This window comes from Salvelinus fontinalis, chromosome 10, assembly GCF_029448725.1.
Source record: "Salvelinus fontinalis isolate EN_2023a chromosome 10, ASM2944872v1, whole genome shotgun sequence".
In the NCBI taxonomy this organism is placed as follows: domain Eukaryota; kingdom Metazoa; phylum Chordata; class Actinopteri; order Salmoniformes; family Salmonidae; genus Salvelinus; species Salvelinus fontinalis.
This window is the reverse complement of record NC_074674.1, coordinates 29,765,532-29,786,991: the sequence shown is the minus strand read 5'-3', so window position 1 is coordinate 29,786,991 and position 21,460 is coordinate 29,765,532. Positions and strand designations below refer to the sequence as shown.

At 41.3% G+C, this 21,460-nt stretch overlaps 1 protein-coding gene across 1 annotated transcript in view; it reads left to right on the top strand.

Annotated features, from left to right (window-relative positions):
• The window catches only part of LOC129863979 (transmembrane protein 164-like), a 43,333-nt gene extending 22,561 nt beyond the window's left edge, over nt 1-20,772 (top strand). Inside the window, exons 3-6 of the mRNA XM_055936473.1 lie at nt 3,071-3,137; nt 9,926-10,004; nt 15,928-16,028; nt 16,473-20,772. Of these exons, the coding sequence (XP_055792448.1) occupies nt 3,071-3,137; nt 9,926-10,004; nt 15,928-16,028; nt 16,473-16,679 (454 nt within the window). The 3' untranslated portion in view covers nt 16,680-20,772. The remainder of the gene's footprint in view (nt 1-3,070; nt 3,138-9,925; nt 10,005-15,927; nt 16,029-16,472) is intronic.
• Nucleotides 20,773-21,460: the final 688 nt, after the last annotated feature.

Genomic DNA, 21,460 nt, shown 5'->3' with positions numbered 1-21,460 from the left:
TTGCATGCATTAGGCTACACTCGAGAGACGAGGAGGGAGATCCAATGAGACTGACTGGACACTGGCTTCATGGTTCCACAAAACTGTTAATGCCCACTTAATTTGTAAACGATAAATATTGATAAATTACTTGCTCAAAAACATAATATGCTAAAATTACAAGTTAATTAGTGGAGGATGGTAACTTCAGAACCAAGGTGGGGTGGACAAAAAACAGGCAACACTGCCCCCCCCTAATCTGACCGTGGGGTGGTAGATGCCTAGTCTCCCCTATGGCTCAGCTCAGGTGCCTACATAGTACATGGACAAACATTAATTACACACACACAAGTTGTACTATCCTTGTGGGGACCAAAACATTTATTACCCTTCAAAAGCCTATTTTCCCTAGCCCCTAACCCTAAAATAGCCTTTTTCCTTATGGGGACCAGCAAAATGTCCCCACTTGTCTGAAATTTCCTTGTTTTACTAACCTTTTTAGGACTTCTGCAATGCCACGAAAGTGAAAAGAACATTGTGGTTTTAGAATGTCACAAGCAACAGTTGACTATGCTGTTGATATATGACCACTGTGCACATTTCACCACACCAGACCATGACATTTCAAACCAATGCCATGCAAATTTAGTTCCATCATCTGGCGGTCAGGCTGAGGTTCCTTCTCAGGACATTTCATAATCACAGCCGAGGTGTGTAATATTGCCAACATCCCACAAGAGTTTTTGTTAGTCCTCTTGTTTTTGAATTACTGTACTATCATTATTGAAGCTCATGTTGGAAAAAAGCTGCTATAGTACAACACATCTTCAGAAACAATGGACACCCATGGCGCAACAAGACTGAAGTCAGACAGTGTAGTCTGTATACTTGGGAGTCCCTCTTTTTTCCCCCCTTTTTCTTCCCAATTTCTTGGTATCCAATTGGTAGTTACAGTCTTGTCTCATTGCTGCAACTCCCATACGGACTCAGGAGAGTCGAAGGTCAAGAGCTGTGCGTCCTCTGAAACAAAACATAACCCAACCAAGCCGCACTGCTTCTTGACACAATGCCCACTTAACCAGGAAGCCAGCCGCACCAATGTGTCGGAGGAAACATCGTACATCTGGCGACCGTGTCAGGGTGCAAATGTAGGCATATAAATGTGCCCATTTGGAGATCTGATAGTATTTCTGATTGGCTTAACGCACCACCACTAATGAACTGTGGAGCTTCTCAAAGTAATGTTTTCTTCACCTCAAACAACAAGCAAACAGTCTGTTTTTACATCCTTTGAGAATGACAATAGTTCCTAAATGTATTTTGAAAAATCTTTCCAGCTTTCTCCCTTTCCATAACCACTCAGCGTGAAAGGGAAAAATATCATGCTCTGATCCAGTGGAAACATCATAAAATATGCCTACCTGATTACTTCTTATCCCTTGCGCAAATAGCCTACAGCTGTGTCTGTCCCGAGCTCACTAGTGCAGGAAACTGAGGGCCCAAAATATTTTATACAATGTTGCAAATTTGCTAGCACACTTCGGGCTGGACCAAAGTTAATAGTTGATACAATGTTCCAATGTGATTCCTAGGTTATTTATTTTTATCAGAATATTTTCTACCTGTAGGCTGCAATGTTTTTATTTGTTGGCTTTATAGGCAATTTTTTTACATAGTTGGCAATTGAAGTTACTTTTTAAGTTTGTATAATTTTGATTTTAGATTGACAGAATTTTGATTAACAGACCAATTATTTTGAGATACAAAGACTTTATTATAAATTAAATAAAACTGTTCCACAAAAATGTGCATATGATAACCATAACTGGCACGCAGATCAGTAGAAATGGTCAATTAAATTGGCATTCCACATGAGAAAGGCTACACGAGGAGTCGGCAACCTATTACTGGCAACTTCAGGAGAGTAACGGCAGTCTGCGAACACCAGTAGGAGCGGGAGGACGCTCGTCAAGTTACGTTTTTTCCCCCTTCTGGTTATCTTGATCCCTGGCTTCCTTTTTGAGTCATTATTGTCTTATTTCATCAAACATTGCGCTTAATTAAAGCTTCAGACAAGCTCAATGCATATATATATAGTTGATTTATTAATCGATTAGTCGAAAGAACAGATTATTGGTCGGCCAAGATTATAATTTTTTTTGTCAGAGACAAAATTAGTTTTGCTCATAGTAATATGAGCAAAACAAATGGGTGAACTGCCGATTCATAACATTTGAATTGATTTTCTGACCAACTCATGCTACATTTGGATCGGTTTGCGGTCAGCGAATCGATGCACTTGTATCTTAAACATTTGATTCGTGGACTGATGCGTATTGGTAAATCGTTCCATCCCTAAAGGATCCCCATAGAGAAAAGAGCAGAGCCATTAGTTGTGGAGACTCCAACTAGGATCCGTATCACAGCACCAATCACTCCCAAAGTGCAGACATGCCTGTCAGCCTCTACTTATGTGGGTAGGGTCTTATAGCAGAGGGAGGAACCCTAAGGTGGGGGTCAGTACAGAACACCTGGGCCCTGTTCTCTGTCCTCTACTTAATTAGGAGGGTTGGAGCTGGACCACAGCCATACTGGCCTCCAAACCCTCCCTGTTCCAATCAAGACCCTGCCTTGTCCTTCTGCCATGCAGTCAGAGGAAAATTGAAATGTAGCTGAACTAGTCTGCATAGAAACAAAATGACTGAAAAGGATATGAAGACTAATCTGGGTTCCCTGAGGGAAGGAAATGAGATGTAATGCAAAAGCTACAGGATTATGTCACATCACATGGGCCATGCTGAAGATGATCAACAACCAGATGTAGGGTACACTACAAAATGAGGATATATACTAGTATATGAGATACACAAACAATGAATCTACCTAAATTATCATCTGCGGATGCCCAAGTTCATTGCATTAAGCCACCGGTCCAAGTGTAGCACGTTTCCATACTAGCCTAGCACTTTGACAGGTGCTGGTTGGTATCATATGGTATATGATGCATTTGGCTTGCAGAATCTTAAGCAAACTTTTCTTTGGTTTTGTTGATTATGGAGTTAAGTGTGTGACGTGTACTCTCTGTCCGCAGGCTGCAGGTCCATATGCTGAACGGTGCCCTACTGGCCCTCGTCTTCCCTGTGGTCAACACTAGGCTGGTAAGAAACCATCACCTATCTGTTAAATTCACTGTATTAGCGAGCACTGCAGTCACTCACAATTAGAATTCCACTCTTTCATAGTTTCAAAGATCATATTTCATTATGCATATCAAATACAAATATTGACCTAGTATGTGAAACACAGAAAAACACATCTTGCATTGCTTATGGTTAAACAGTATTTTTCAAATAAATACAACTTTATCAGGAAGCTGAAATACCATGTTTGTTTGAAAAATACAGTGACAGGACATAGAAAAACCCCAAGGTTGCATCTCCTAGCCTTGTGGGAAAGTAACATAACTGTCCTTTGTGCAGAAGATGAACACAGCCATGACGTCCTACTGTTCTCAGGGACTTGATGAGATGTTTTTCTGTAACCAAATGTAACCGTCTCTAGTTGACAATGGCAGATGTGTAATGCATCTCGGAAAATATCAACTTCTCTCAATCCAATGTAACCATGGTGACGTGGTCATAGAATAGGATCGGGGAGAAGATACTCTTTTTATGAGCCTTCCGGACTCAGTAATTGAATGTGAAACAGTAAAAGCAGAGCCCTACAGTAGCTGAGCTTGGCTGCTGCTGACAGAATAACTGTGAAGCTGCCCTGTCACAACCCCCACTTGCTCTTTTTCTCTCTGTCCTCAGGCAGTTCTTCTTGCTGCATTTCCCTTTTCCTCAAGAGTAGCTCTGCTCCCTGCTCTTGAATAATGTCTCTCTTGCTGCTAATCACATCTCAGCCATGGAAACCAAGCCCAAATTCAATTAGGCCTATTCGGCCCATTCCACATTTCATTACCACCTTCCCAAACATTCATCCATCAATGACTCAAAAGCACTTCAGTTTCTCTTGTTCAAAAAAGCACAGTACTCAATTCAATGCTGAGTCTGGCCCAGCCCCTGAAATGACTCTGACAACATTGTATGTGAGGATTCTTTTGGCTTCCTCTAGACTTCTGCCTTATTGGTTTTGTTCCAATCCCTCTACATACCTCTGGGAAGTAGAGGTGTTGTGATCATATCCTGTAGGTCTGATGATCTGATTTGGAAGTGCACTTTTACGGTATGCTATGGGTCAACAACTCAGCTTTTGAATACCACAGGTCAGATGGTTATAAGAGTTTAGTCTCTTGGTTCCATCTCATGGACTATATGGGGCATGTTCTCTAGGCTATGGACTTTCTCTGTTTTAGTGTCAAGTTATCTGTTTTGTTTTAGTGTCAAGTCATTGTGTCTCATACACATGCAACAGACATCCATTAATGTGTCAATGGCACCTGCTCGTGGGCAGTGTGGAATATCATGTTTCAGGACGTACCTGGGGCTGTTCAGGAGAGTGCAACATTACATAAGTTTCAGATAGAATGTACCTCAACTACTACAGTATAGCACACTGTAAATGTGGTACTTGCACTGATCCTGTATGTACACTGAACAAAAATATAAACACAACATCCAACAATTTCTAAGATTTTACTGAGTTACAGTTCATATAGGGAAATCAGTTCATTGAATAAATTCATTAGGCCCTAGTCTGTGGATTTCACATGACTGGGATACAGATATGCACCTGTTGGTCACAGATACCTAAAAGGTAGGGGCGTGTGTCAAAAAAAACAGTCAATCACCATTTTCCTCATGCAGCGTGACACATCTCCTTCGCATAGAGTTGATCAGGCTGTTGATTGTGGCCGGTGGAATGTTGTCCAACTCCTCTTCAACGGCTGTGCAAAGTTGCTGGATATTGACGGGAAATGGAACGCTGTCGTACGCATCAATCCAGAGCATCGCAAACATGCTCAATGGGTGACATGTCTGGTGAGTTTGCAGGCCATGGAAGAACAGACATTTTCAGCTTCCAGGAATTGTGTACAGATCCTTGCGACATGGGGCTGTGCATTATCATGCTGAAACATGAGGTGATTGCAGCAGATGAATGGCACAACAATGGGCCCCAGGATCTCGTCACAGTATCTCTGTGCATTCAAATTGATAAAATGCAATTGTGTTTGTTGTCTGTAGCTTATTCCTGCCCATACCATAACCCCAACATGAGGCACTCTGTTCACAAAGTTGACATCCGCAAACCGCTTACCTACACGACGCAATACACGCTGTCTGCCATCTGCCCGGTACAGTTGAAACTGGGATTCATCCGTGAAGAGCACATTTCTCCAGCGTGCCAGTGGCCATCCAAGGTTAGCATTTGCCCACTGAAGTCGGTTATGACGCCGAACTGTAGTCAGGTCAATACCCGGGTGAGGAAGCATGCAGATGAGTTTCCCTGAGATGTTTTTTGACAGTTTGTAAAGAAATTCTTTGATTGTGCAAACCCACAGTTTCATCAGCTGTCTGGGTGACTGATCTCAGACGATCCCGCAGGTGAAGAAGCCTGATGTAGCGGTCCTGGGCTGGAGTTGCATACATTTGGTCTGCGGTCATGAGGCCGTTTGGACATACTGCCAAATTCTTTAAAATGACGGAGGTGGCTTATGGTATTGAAATTAACATTCAATTATCTGGTAAATGCTCTGATGGACATTACTGCAGTCAAAATGCCAATTGCACGCTCCCTCAACTTGAGACATCCGTGGCGTTGTGTGACAACTGCATATTTTAGTGGCCTTTTGTCCCCAGTACAAGGTGCATCTGTGTAATGATCATGCTGTTTAATCAGCTTCTTGATATGTCACACCTGTCAGGTGGATGAATTATCTTGGCAAAGGAGACCTCACTAACAGGGATGTAAACACATTTCTTCACAATTTGAGAGAAATAAGCTTTTTGTGTGTATGGAACGTTTTGGGGGATCTTAATTTACGCTCATGAAACATGGGACCAACACTACATGTTATGTTCATATTTTTGTAGAGTAAAGCTTACACTCCTGTTTTTATTACTTATTTCTAAAAAAATATATATATATATATATTGTTATACTTTTTGATTCCCAACTGGGTTGTTGGGAAGGGCTTGCTAGTCATTCATTTCACTGTACTTGTGCATGTGACAAATAAAACTTGAAACAATTGTGTAGAATATGATTGTCATGAAGAATAGGAAATTGTCTGCTCTATTCATTACATTTCTATCTGCTACATTTCACCTTACTGAATACATCCCGTGTATGATAGATCCTTGCCAGGATTTAACCAAAGGGAGGTGTCAGTGGAGCATAGAGATTCATTTCACACATCTCAAATTCCCAGTACTTTTATTGTTTGAACAGTCAATATCAATTCCTTTATCATAGAGGGAGAAGAGGAACCATATCTTGGCCTTGATGCTGGCACAAACCTGGGGGGTTACACTCACATTAACATCTGCTAACCATGTGTATGTGACAAATACAATTTGATTTGGTGTGTAGGGACGGGCGTGCTCTGTCCTGGGGAGGAGCCACAAGCTACATCAGCTAATTCCAAACTCAGTCCTGGGGAGCACGTTTTGGTTTTTGCCCGAGCACTACACAGCTGATTCAAATAATTAAAGCTTGATAATTAGTTGATTATTTGAATCAGCTGTGTAGTGCTAGGGCAAAAACCACAACGTGCACCCCTTGGGGTCCCCAGGACTGAGTTTGGTAAATCTGAGCTACATGGTGAGGGGGATGAGGGTTCACACATACACTGTGTCATCAAAGTTCTTTCACACTGATCTGTGCTTTGTAATGCTATTGCTATTTCTCAACGGTCACACGCTCACCAGAGATCATATGGCTGTGTTAGTGTGTTGATCATTTTTAAGATGTTTTAATGTTATACATTTAGATGTGCCTATTGGGTGTGTTTTGAAACTTGTAATTTCCCAAACATGTAAACAGTACTGTATGTAAGGCCTGTTATAGTGACATTGTTGGTAAAACATTTACAAGATCACTGTTATCTTCCTGTGTTTTATATCCAACTATCTGCTGTCTGTCCAGAACGCACATCAAGCACTTTTTCATTTCATATCTCAATAGCAAGGAAAGCATGGCCACACATTTATACTTCCTTCCAAACTATTTTCTAAATAGTTGAACAAAGCACACATGGTACTAAATATCCAGACCAAACAAGACATTCATTTTTATTTTAGTCCAGTTCACAATACCTGAATGGAATTAGTTTATTTCCTGAAGATTGTTCATCTATGCTGTCCGGTTTGGACAGATGGTCATTCTGATGAGCAGTAAGGATTTGGAATTGTTTTTGTTCATACAGAAGATTTGTCTGTCTTTTTAAAAAGTGAATGCATCCTTTGAATGTCTCAAGTCAAGTTTTCCAGCCATGTTGTGTCAACTGTATTGAATGTTGAACAGCAGTAAAGACAAATACTACTTGCATAACTATGGCTTCATTATGTGGCTTTGCCCTTCGGTATGCTTGAGTCCCCTTGACTTGCTCTGGGCCTGTGACCACCAATTCCTACCTCTTTTACTGCTGCCTGGCAGTCGAAAGGCAGACAGGCAGGCAGGCGGGGTTTATTGTGTTGTTGGCTGAGTAACAGCAGCAACATGTGACAGGTGGCTCCCGGGAACCCCTGACAAACAGTGAGGCTCCTCTCACACACAAAAATGTGTCATTTAGCAGATCCTCTTATCCAGAGCTACTTAGTTTGTGAATTCATGTTAAGATAGCTTGGTGGGACAACCACATCTCAATCATAGCTACTTTGAGGAAAATTGTATTTACTATCAGCAAAGTTGTGGTCACAAAAGGCAAGGGTGTGTTTTTTGGGGGGGGGTGTATGCTACAGCAGAGACACGGTCATCCAAAGGTCATATCCGATCATCTAAGGCAGGGATGGGCAACTTTGATGGGGGTGGGGGGCACATATACAATCTGAACTCATCATGGGGGGGGCGCAATGGCTCCCGCATCTGCGTACCCTCATCCATACCCACACATGCAGTCAGAGCATTTTGGGGGCCCCAAATCTACATTTTGTTGGGCCTTCGTGCATATTCTCTACGGCGTCATGTCCAAGCTGATGCTGACGTGATGGAGGCGCCAGAAAATTTGGCCAAACATAAATGACACTTTTAAATTACAGAAAATTGAGGCTAAACGCCAGTCATGTTTGGCAAATAATAATTAACATTAACGTCTAAATAATTGAATCATATTTTGTCACATGCGCCGAATACAACATTAAGTGTAGACTTTGCGGTGAAATTATTACTAAACGAGCCCTTTCCCAACAATGCAGTTAATATCATTTTAATTTAACTAGTACGAAAAATAAATAGATCAAAAGAAAATAGTCATACTAAAATAACACACAATAAATAACAATAACGAGGCTATATACAAGTTGTCCTCAAGGCACGGTTCGTTTTAGATCAAATGGTCACAAGACCAGAGAGTGCAGGAATTGCGCTCCGCAATTTACATAACTTGAATCTGAGTGGAGGCGGTCAGCATTTAACGACTATTTAACCATAAACGTAATTGTTGAAACCCTGAATGTTTTATTTTATGAAGCATGTCTTACCTTGTTTCAAAGTAACCTAGCCAAAATACGACCATAGAAATGTTGAGGGAATTATTTTATTAACACTAACATGACATTGAAACCAGCATTTTTCTCATTGGTTTTCAACAGTGAATTTTTTTGTCCAGAAAACAAAGGCATAATCCTAGTCATATTAGTAACCCATGCTAGTTGATGCATTTTTAGTGCTCCAGACTTTCTTAATTTCGAATGGATATTTTCATCAATGTCACATGAAACCGCTCACACATGCGGAGCGCTTTTGAGACGGTGTTTTCCGCTAATTGCATTTTGGAACATTCGCACGTATTCTACAGCCATCTCTGCATTGTTGAGTTTATAATATGAAGAATTAAAGTTTATCAATATTTTAGGCTAAACAGACTGATCTGTTGCATCAGCCTCATTAGCTTACATTTTTTTTGTTTTTTTATTGTATAGTGGTTGTATGATTTTAGGATCTGTAGTCCCAGAACTGTCCCAGAGTCTATTTTCAACCATAGACACCGACGGGGCGTACTTCATTTCAAGCCCTGGAGGGAATAATTTTTTTAAGACATAAGTATTTTTTTGTAATTGTAATGTTGCAATATTTTAAAGGCTACAAAGGGTGGCCAACCATCCTCTATGAGAGCTTTAAAAGGGGACTGTTTTGAGACAGGCTTGAATATGCAATGAAGTGTAGCCTACATTTTGATCTGATTCTCTATGGTGTAAAGAAAGTTAATATCAAGCGAACCCTGTTACTCATTTTGCCATGGGGTGGAGAGAAAAATGTGCAGTTTTAATATCCTACTGAGTGACTAAAAAAAGAAAGCTGTTTGCTTGACTAAATCTAAAAAACAATAAGCTGATATGGGCTAATTGTGAGTGACTGACATGATGAGAGAGAACCTGCTGATGCACAACCAGATTATGCACCCTGTGGATTCCCAGTGCTTTACCAACTCTCCCTTTCCGTTCCAGCTCACCATCTCACTCACAGATCCTTTTACTGTTATGGCTGGCTGGCAATTTCCAGATTGGTTCCACTCCTGCCTAGGGAAGGGTTCTCTTTGTTTTCTACGGAAGTTAGCCTAACTGAATCCAAAACACCAGTCATGTTTTGATCCAATTGTGCTCTCACACACACAGTTTCAAACATGTCCATAGCCAGACAATGTGAACTGCAGGAGCAGGGCATTGTTTAACATTTAATATAGTAAGGCAAACACTAATTGTTGACATGTACATATCTGTACTGCTATAATGAAGCTGATGATGATCATGTAGATACTGAACACTGGTCAATTTTGTTTCTTCAGCTTCCATTTGAGAAGGAGGTCTACTACATCCAGCATTCTTTGCTCTACCTGGTGCCTGTATACCTCTTCAGGAAAGGAGGTAGGTGCCGGCTTCTTTTGCACTTATGGAATTCTGTGCTTTGTCTCCATTCCATGGGTGCTTCACTATCATTGAGAATTTAAACCATCTTGAGTTACTTCTCACTACTACCTTAACTCAACCAATCAAAACCCTCCTCCAGTTATGAGATTGTTGCAGGGAGAGAGGCAGAGCCCTGGAGTAAACTAGACTGCCATCTAGTGTTGTGATGCCATTCTTGCAAACACTGTTGACATTACATTTATTTTTCGTGAGAATGTGATAATTTTCCATGTTTAACATTAAAATAAAACATAATATGGCAATAAAAAAAATATGAATTTAACAATTCAGAGGAATAGAGACTACGGTGGCCTATGTTAAAATTAGCTCCAATACATAGTGAAATGGATCCCCAGTCAACAACAGACTAGGCTACAATTTGAACAAAAAGAATGGAATGAACTCTCCATCGTGATCTACCATTTCTCCAATAGAATGAAAAAGCAAAACTGCTTCAAAATGAAACCGCTCTGACAGCTTTAAGGAAAAATCGATAAGGTCACACACCACCCTGGCTCCTAACAAATTCAAACTAATTTGGAACAACAGTCTGGTGTATTACACACAACATATCTGTGAACATAAGGAATAATTCATATCCCTGTCATAGCAGCATCACTGGTGAGCTAAAAAAACTAGACAAAAACCAAGTCCATACCTGTACTGTAGAGTTAACAGTCTGACTTAAAGGTGCTACACATAGGATTTTTCTGCATTGTAATTTCGAAAATGTCCGTAATACAGTGCCATTCGAAAGTATTCAGACCCGTTAACTTTTTCCCAATTTTTGTTACATTGCAGCCTTATTCTAAAATGTATTAAATTGTTTATTTTCTTCGTCAATCTACACACAATACCCCATAATGACAAAGCAGAAACAGGTTTTTAGACATTTTTGCTGTCACATTTAAATAAGTATTCAGACCATTTACTCAGTACTTTGTTGAAGCTCCTTTGGCAGTGATTACAGCATCGAGTCTTCTTGGGTATGATGCTACAAGTTTGATGAAATCCTGCACGGAGCCTTCACTGTGCACTGCCTCTAAGAGCGCTTCAGCAGTAAGGAAGGAGGAAATAGACTGCTCTTCTGGCTCTCTGGGAGGTAGCTCTTGGTTGGCGCGGCAGTTTGATTGTGTGCAATGCTGCATGAATCTTGTTTGTTTTCAGCGTGTTTTAGTTTGTAAAGTGTTTAACTCCATCATCGGTGTGGCGCTCTAGGTCATGATTTTTTTCTTTTGGGACTGCACTGGTTATGAATTGCATGAATTAGTAGCAACATTGTTGCGAAGTTTTGACATGCAAACAAATAAAGCATCAGACGGACAGACAGCTGTTGACTTCAGGCTTGCAGTTGCATTAAGATCTTTTCTCTTCCCTCTATCGTTCCAGTGCTTTACACTGCAGCAGGCTTTCTATTTTTCAGATGCGCTTCCCGTTGATGTTCATTATCGCTGGACTCTTATTGCCCTGCCAGAACTATTTGGGTTGACATTTTAGTTGAGAGGGAGGTTGCTTGCAAGTCTGTGTATTGTTATTTGAACTGTATTGAGGTGGTGTGATTCTAATGACATGTAGCCGAGAAGATTTTGGACATTTTAAGGCCTTTGTTTTGTCTATGAACACCCACACATTCATACCCTCTTGTAAATAGTTTCTATTAAGTTACGGTTCAATTGCTCTGCCATTATTATTATTGTATGAGGTATTCTTGGTGGGGTTACCCCTGTGCTGTGATGTGGGTTTTATAGGGTGTGTATTCTCTCTTCTCTCCACTGGCTATCTGGTCAACAGGCTACACTCTAGGCAGTCTCTTCTGCTGATGTGTGTATTCTCTCTTCTCTCTCCACTGGCTGTCTGGTAAACAGGCTCCACTCTATGCAGTCTCTTCTGCTGATGTGTGTATTCTCTCCACTGGCTATCTGGTAAACAGGCTACACTCTATGCAGTCTCTTCTGCTGATGTGTGTATTCTCTTTTCTCTCCACTGGCTATCTGGTAAACAGGCTACACTCTAGGCAGTCTCTTCTGCTGATGTGTGTATTCTCTCTTCTCTCTCCACTGGCTGTCTGGTAAACAGGCTCCACTCTATGCAGTCTCTTCTGCTGATGTGTGTATTCTCTCTTCTCTCTCCACTGGCTATCTGGTAAACAGGCTACACTCTAGGCAGTCTCTTCTGCTGATGTGTGTGTCTGGTAGTGGTACTCTCTCTATTCTACTCTTTTCCTTTTGGCATGGTTAATACCTGCTTGGCGCCCAAACAAAACCTTTATCTTTACCCCTCTCTAATAATACCGCTACAACCTTGGCACACCTGTATTTGGGGAGTTTCGCCCATTCTTCTCTGCAGATCCTCAAGCTCTGTCAGGTTAGATGGGGAGCATTGCTACACAGCTATTTTCAGGTCTCTCCAGAGATGTTCGATTGAGTTCAAGTTTGGGCTCTGGCTGGACCACTCAAGGACATTCAGAGCCACTCCTGCGTTGTTGGCTGTGGTTTTAGGGTCGTTTTCCTGTTGGAAGGTGAACCTTCGCCCCAGTCTGAAGTCCTGAGCACTCTGGAGCAGGTTTTCATCAAGGATCTCTCTGTACTTTGCTCCGTTCATCTTTGCCTCGATAATGACTTGTCTCCCAGTCCCTGCCTCTGGAAAAACATCTCCACACCATGCTTCACCGTAGGGATGTTGCCAGGTTTCCTCCAGACGTGATGCTTGGCATTCAGGCCAAAGAGTTCAATGTTGGTTTCATCAGACCAGAGAACCTAGTTTCTCATGGTCTGAGAGTATTTAGGTGCCTTTTGGCAAAAGCGGGCTGTCATGTGCCTTTTACTGAGGAGTGGCATCCGTCTGGCCACTATCATTAATGCATGATTAGGGGAGTGCTGCAGAGATGGCTGTCCTTCTGGAAGGTTCTCCCATCTCCACAGAGAAACTCAAGAACTCTGACAGAGTAACCATTGGGTTCTTGGTCAACTCCCTGACCCAAGGCCCTTCTCTCCTGATTGCTCAGTTTGGCCGGGCAGCCAGCTCTAGGAAGAGTCTTGGTGGTTCCAAACTTCTTTCATTTAAGAATGATACAGGCCACTGTGTTCTTGGGGACCTTCAATGCTGCAGAAATGTTTTGGTACCCTTCCCCAGATCTGTGCCTCGACAGGATCCTGTCTCGGAGCTCTACGGACAATTCCTTCAACCTCATGGCTTGGTTTTTGCTCTGACATGCACCGTCAACTGTGGGACCTTTTTATATAGACAGGTGTGGCTTTTTCCAAATCATGTCTAATCAATTGAATTTACCACAGGTGGACTCCAAGTTGTAGAAACATCAAGGATGATCAATGGAAACAGGATGCACCTGAGCTCAATTTCGAGTCTCATAGCAAAGGGGCTGAATACTTACAGTATGTAAATAAGGTATTTCTGTTTTTTATTTGTAAAAAATTTGCACCCATTTCTCAAAACCTGTTTTTTTGTTTTGGCATTATGGGGTATTGTGTGTAGATTGCTGATGATTTTTATTTAATCAATTTTAAAATAAGGCTAAAACATAACGAAATGTGGAAAAAGTCAAGGGGTCTGAATACTTTCTGAAGACACTGTATATCTGCAGTAATAGTGGAATGATAGTGTTTCACAGTATTATTTACCCGCCAGTGTTGTGATTGGCTGGCCAGTGTTGTAATATTCGCTTATTGATATCTCCCGCCGGGCTGGCACCTGTTGTCAAAGTGGGAAAGCTGTTTTGACTTTTTGGCTGTTATCTGGGTGGAAATCGGGTCAAGCGGCCAATGTAGAAATCACTAATTTCCTGGCTGCTAAAATTATACACTGTTTGCTCAATTTTAGTTTGTGAGAAAACATGCACTGAATAGTGTAGGGACTCATTATAATATATTAACAAAAAGGGGAGTCTAGGGTGGGAAGGGCCTCATTAAAGCAAAGGCTGCATTTGATTATTATTGTGAAACCGAACAACAACAAAAAACTTGACGCCGCCATCCATACCTACTCAGTACTGTTTCCTTCTATTTCCTTCTGTTTAAGCAACCGCATTGGACAAACAACAATTGCATTGTCAGTACACATTTTCACATGATATTCAATTAAACTCCATACAAATTATTTTAAAAATACAAATGTTCTTAGTACATGCACACACTATCTACTCAATGCTTTTTTTTAACATAGTGAAAAGTAGGGCTGTGCTGAGTACTCGGACAAAACAAATATCGAAACGGATATGGAGAATTTTTCAAATACGATTATGACACGTATTTTCTAATTATCCTTCATCTGGAAAAATTAATTTTCAGCTGACAGCACTCATTTTGCTTCCACTCAAATAGTGTGAAGCGCTGGGTGCTCTAAACTACTATTAGGTAGTTGTTGTCTGTAGATCAAATGGGCGGGGTATTGGTTGAACCTGCTGCAATGATTAGATTAGAACAAGCCGCTCTCATTTTCCCAGACAGACACGCACGGCTCTGTGTCACACACTCGTCTCAGGGCACAAGTCTCCCTTTCTCCATGTATAAATCAGAATCCGTAGCTAGTCATTGTTAAATCAATTTATTTCCTGTTGACTTTTGTGGTGGAATTATTGGAATCAAAAGGAGAGACGTTTAGATTTCTTCTAAACAATCAAACTTTATTTCATTAGTGCAGTAATGGAGCTGGTCGGTAATCACCCCTGGAGGTGATCACTGAACTCAACCAGTGGATTTGAGAGACAGCATTTTATAGCAAAGTCCATCCTCCTGGATGTTCATGACAAACAAAGGCTGTATGGAATGGGTCACAAGGTTGCTAATAATTCACAGCAAACAGTATCTGCTGTAAATACTGTCCTCATTGTATGGAGACCAGGGTTTGGCCCCCCAACTCCATACTGGAGCCATCTCCCCTGTTACCCCAGTACAGAAACATTAACTCATGCTATGGAATGCGGTATGACCCAAAGACATAAATCTCCTGTCAGTGTTTAATCTCTCAGAGCCCACCCTCAGTAGAACACACACATATGAGTGTTCTAACAACCCCTTATTCTGTTGCATAAAACAACAATTTGATGCAATTACAGTATTATAGCATTATCTTGCAATTTTGCTCTCACACTTTGCTGAGTCCATAAGCTGGTTTTGTCTGTCTACTTTGCCTTGTTTAGTAGGCCTAATTTCTGTCCGCATAATTAGTATAATTCTCTCGTTTTGTCGTGATCCAAGCCCATGCTTGCTTGCTACTTTTTCTCGCCCAGGCATGTTTGCCACGCAACAAATCATTAGAAAATAATATCACAAATGTAGATTGTTTATTTTGATTGTAAAAGTGTTGGGAGAAGTTTTGCTTCTCACGAAAGTGAAACAATATATGGGGCTAAAAATTTGCGTACCTTCATCTGAATCTGTCTGGAATAAATGCAGTCAGTAGTAACTGGCCATGCATTAGGCAATTTATTAGCCTATTCCGTTCATAATTGAATAGGATCAAGTAAGTAAATCATGTGACTTTTTCATTTATTTTATTTATTTATTTATTTTTTACAATGAGTGAAGAAACTTAATGATGTACTCTGGGTGATATAGCGCAGAAATGCACACTTAAGGTATAGGCATTACCGGCATTTTAAAGTGCACTTCCGGGTTTTCCGATCACAAGTAATTCCCATTACAAATATGAGTACGACAGATCGGCACACCCATTGTGAAAAGGCATGCAATAGTGGGTCTCGAGAGCAAAAAAATCCACTGCCAGCTGCATTCTTTAATTTTCAAGGGAACTTGAGAATACCCATATTGATTACTCTGCCATAAAATGGAAGAAATCCGTAACTGTATTTTCAGTTCTGTTTTGAATAATGTTCATACATTTACTATTCTTCTCTCCCCCCCAGGTGTGTACAAGCCGGAGCCCCTGGGGGACATGTGGTGGGCTATCCTCTCCACTGGCATCCTGTTCCTTTATCACTTCCTGTTCCTGCAGGGCCTTGGCCTGGTAAGATTGATGGAGGGAGCCCTCTACTGGACACTCGGTGCAACTCCTCTTCACTTGCTCTTAAAGGAGAGGCCAGTAACAAGACGCATGACACAGATATAGGAGTCAGACACTAATGTACAGGTCACACTAGCATGACTAATGAGCTGCATGACACAGCGGACTGCTCTTCTCCCACACTGCTTGACTGATGGCACGAATGAAACAAACACCAAGCAAGGCCACCGTCAGAGTGAAGGGAGAACGGCTCATAGTAATGGCCGGAACGGCGCAAATGGAATGGTATTATACACCTGGAAAGCATGTGTTTAAGGTATTTCATACCATTCTACTAATTCCGCTCCAGTCATTACCACGAGCCAGTCCTCCCCAACCTCCTGTGGCCTCAGTGTTTCTCCTTCTACATAGTCTCTCACTTTTGTCTCTTTCTCTCCCTCTTCCCAGATGACTGAGGTCAACCTGAACAACATGCTGTGTCCAGCAGTGTCAGATCCATTTTATGGGCCTTGGTACCGGGTTTGGGCTGCGGGTCACCAGACCCTGTTGACCCTGGTCCATGGAAAGGCCCTGACCCTCCTCTCCCACCACACCGGCCCCACCTGCAGGTACTTGCTGGACACCGCCAGACTGCGCAGCAAGAAGATTGACTGAACATCCACACACAGAGACAAACACGAACGTAGCCTTTTTCAATCCAAACGCCTGTTCTTATGTTGGGATTTTCTATCCACATTTTTAATGCATCTGTGCCACTTTTACCATATTTATTTCTACTGTAAAGAAATAAGCCTTTCAGAGTCAATGAAATACCATTCCTTTAGTGTTTGTGCTGGATTGCATTATATGCATGCACAATCATGGGCGCCTGATTTTGTCTGAAAGTGGGGGTGCAAATGCTTGGAAGGGGGGGGCTTGACTTTTTTTGGCATCGTTTAAAGCGCTGTCACCATAAACATTAAAACAATTTACTTGTCTCAGCAGCGTACATATTTGATTAAAAAGGGTAGAAATGGCTTATTTGGTCAAAATTACTTAACAAGCCAAGCACACAGACCCGGCGTCAGGACAGGTTTTAAGTGATTAAGGGGTGCAGTTGAAATCGGTGAGGGGGGCACAATTTTTAAGGGTTCTTGCATTGGAATTATATTGAATTCTTATCACGCTATAACGTAATAAACTAAGTTCAAATGCAGATACTCAGACCAGTGAGTGCTTTTTGAAGTGACAGATTAACGTGAAATCTGTAGCCCAGCTCCACTGTGCTGTATCAGCACAATGGACAGCGCCCTACACAAGGCCATTTCGGTAATGAATATAGGCTACAATATAGGCTTTTTATAATGGTGAATTGCCTAATGTGAATGCAGGCGTGCACACAGCTGTCTTACCAAAATAATGCAAACTAAATGCTGAAAGTAGTAGACTAGTTATTCATGCAAACAAAAATACTGAATAGCAGTTTGGCTTAGAAAAGCGACACAGCGAATGTGAACAAATGAATGTGAACAGAACAAAACAGAGTTAGGCCTACTATAGGCCTATAAACAATAGCAGATTAATAAAGGCATGACATAATCTAGGCTAGTTACATTAACAGTAAACAAAAGGAGAATGCAAATAACCACAGTCTACAGCAGGGCTCTCCAACCCTGTTTTTCCCCCTGTAATCAATTAAGCAATGCCGGCCTACCATAAATACGTTTCCATTTCAGTTCCATTTTAAAAACATGAAAACCAATAGGCTGCCAAGAAAGCATACATTCTATTTCTATGGTGAAATGTATCGATATGTAGCTATCATTTGGGTTCTTCCATTAGAATTAGAATGAGTTCTACTTATATCACAATAAATGTAAAAGTTCAAAGGCCGAGACCATTGAGTGCTATATCATCACCATGTACAGCGCCCTACACACTAAGCAAGCCCTTTTTGGCAATGAAAATATATTTGCCACTCATACTCTAGGTTGTTGCTGAAAAGGATGTCACTGGCTATACTACCAAGATTATGATAAAACCAACCAGCTAGATTGTTTCTTACCTTTTCAGAAAAGTTGCAGCCTCCTTGATGCTCTGTGGAACTTCCTGAGTAATCAATCATTCCATTCTCCCTGAAATCTTCTTGTAAGATCCCCCTCAAATGGAGGGGGATTGGATTAGTTGAGCTTTCCTCGAGTGTAGCATGCTTCATCTCCTGACTAAACACATTTGTCAAAGTGGAAAAGGAGTTTGTGCCAGTTGCCTATCATTAACAAGTGTTGACACCTCAATTCCCATAGGACTTAAAACTTTGTTTTCTTTCCACAGTGCAGTGCATTTCAAATGCTTCATGCGTGCCTAGCGAATCCTTTTATTCTATCAATAGCATGCTTCCAGTTAGAATACCCGCCTTTGAATAAGGCCCAGAAAACCTGCAGCTAGGGTAGAATTCTTTGCCAACCTGGGCTGGCTTCTTTGTTCCAAGATCATCAGGAACAGGTGGAGGGGTCTGTGGAGACATTATGCTAGTGGCGCTTGTGGAAGAGTGAGTAGGCTCTTCACGCTGAGCTAGCTGGAGCTCGGCAGCATCATCGCTGCTGAGCTTGGCGGCGGTTTCGTTTCTGATATCCATCGTGGCAGTGGCAGATTAGCTGGTTAGAGCAAAATAGGATAATAACACTAACACCCTTTACAGCTAGCTAAGAAGCTAACTAAACGCTGTAGTGGTGGGGCTTTAACTGAACTTGACCTGCCCTTATAAATCAAAATCAAATGAGCCTATTACAGGCAGAGGCGTATCACATTATTCACGTAGCCTACCACAGATGAGCAGCATTTACCCCCTGCTTTTTATGGAAACCCAAAGGAGTCATACCTAACCGCCCAGTAGCTTTCCTTAGCCCCCCTACACATATACACACACACTCTGAGGTGCGCAGATACGGATTTTGCACCAACCTGTCACTCGATAATTTGAACTTTTTGCTGTTTTTATATAGAGACATAAAACTGAAGTGGCTTTGCCCCCTCGTGGAGCCGGGTCCGCAAGCATAGCTGTTTTATGGAGATCCAAATACCCTGTGCTTTTTCATTTAGAACATAGTCGCATACAGACACCACTTGGCAACATTATAACCGTGAAGTGGCCATTGTGCGCTCGCATATGGGGCTCAGCCAGAACTGTTACGTTTGTCAATTAATGAAAAAAAATTAACAATGTGATTTAGTTAATTTGAAGTTGGGGGAAATAGATGGCAAAAATGCAGAATGGTGTTAAATGCCTGTAAACAGCTTGGGGAGGAAAAATATTTCACAGATGTAAGCATGTAATATTAGGCCTACTGATTATTACTCAAATGGACATATACATTTTATTACAAACATTACTAATCATTTGAAATTATCCAATGGATGATCATTTTCTGGTAAAAAAGTGGGGGTTAAAACTGATGTTTGCACCTCTATTCTAAAAGTGGAGTTGTAAGCTGCTCCATTTTCCCCATTGCTCAGGCGCCTATGCGCACAATGGGAAAGACTTCTGGAGTTTGGTAGTTCTTGATGTGGGGCTGGCCAGATGAAATTTGCCTTTGTTTCTTGTTTTGTTTTGGTCCGATTTTCTGAATACGAGATACTTTTTATTTTTTAAGTTACCTTTTGTAGTTATGTTCAGTAAAACATTTTAGAGCTCTCTTAGATGTCATTGTTATTGTACACTTTAAACTCTTCATTTGGGTTTGCCATGCCAGTTGGCCTGGATATGGGTCAAGTTGACATTTTGTGTTTGTAACATTTCATCTGTGACAAGTTTAATCCATTGTAAAAAAACATCACTTTATGATTGTTTGAAGAGTAACAGTAGTGAAGCAGCTTTCCCTGTCATGATATCTGTGGTCAGACAGCCTCGGTCACAGCCTCTTCAATGACTTACATGGACAAACCTGTTCCTCACGTGCTGGATCAAATGGTATATATGAAAGAGGCTCCTGCTTCTTTATCCCATTTCTCCATCACTGATTTTCAAAACTGCAAAGGTGAAAGAAATATGATGTAGGGGGCCTTTTCAGAGACAAAGACTGTTTTCTGTCCTATCAGATTATAATGGAGGGGAAACGACAGAAAGTATCTGGATGGAGGTATTTTGGTGCAGCACGGTTGTCGAAAGGGTGAGAGGAACAATGTCCTGTGCCTGTTGAGAGATACAGGGATCTTAGAGGAAGAGATGGCCTTCAGAGATTATTCATTAAATATATATATTTTTTAATCATGGGCCATATTCAGTGGGGCACAACTGTTAAGGTTGCAGATTAAACTATAATGTTGATTATTCTCTATCACATGAGATTGTGAACCAGGCTTGTTCTTTACTTTACACTTCAGTCTACATTCTGAGTGTTGTGCCCCAGGTTATTTATGGACTGAAATTGGGATGGCCCTTATCATGTACCCCAATATATTTGTTCTATATACATGATCACATAGTGCATCTGTTTATTGATAACCTGCATAGCTCTACGTTGGGACAGTAATTGGGAACCCCTGTTATAAGGGAAGTATTACAGCCTAATGAAGAGGTTTTAAGTAGCATTTCCTATTCACTTCGATCATTGGATCGCTCCCATTTTGTAATGAGGGATATTTGTGTTACTTTACAAGTACACAATAAAAAATAAAAGGGATATGGTTTACTTTTGTACGCTTGTTCTTTTTTCTGGGTGAATATGCACTGTTGTATTTATTGACAATAAAAGTGATTTTTACCCTTTAATTGTATTTTCTCAGTGAATACCTCAGGTACTAATAATACACTGAACAAAAATATAAATGCAACATGTGAAGTGTTGGTCCCATGTTTCATGAGGTGAAACAAAAGATCCCAGAAATGTTCCATACTCACAAAAAGCTTATTTCATTTGGTGCACAAATGTGTTTACATCAGGGTGGGTGAGCATTTTTCCTTGGACAAGACAATCTATCCACCTGACAGGTGTGGCATATCAAGAAGCTCATTAAACGGCATGATCATTACCCAAGTGCACCTTGTGCTGGGGACAATAAAATGCCATTAACATGTGCAGTTTTGTCACACAACACAATGCCACAGATGCCTCAAGTTTTGAGGGAGTGTCCAAATGGCATACAGGAAAGTCCACTAGAGCATTTGCCAGAGAATTGAATGTTCATTTCTCTACCATAAGCCGCCTCATGTTGTTTTAGAGAATTTGGCAGTACATCCAACCGGACTCATGACCGCAGACCACATGCAATAACGCCAGCCCAGGACCTCCACATCCAGCTTCTTCACCTGCAGGATCGTCTGAGACCAGCCACCCGGACAGCTGATGAAACTGTGGGTTTCCACAACTGAAGAATTTCTCCACAAACTGTCAGAAACAGTCTCTCTGTGTGCTCGTTGTCCTCACCATGGTCGTAACCGACTTCAGTGGGTAAATTCT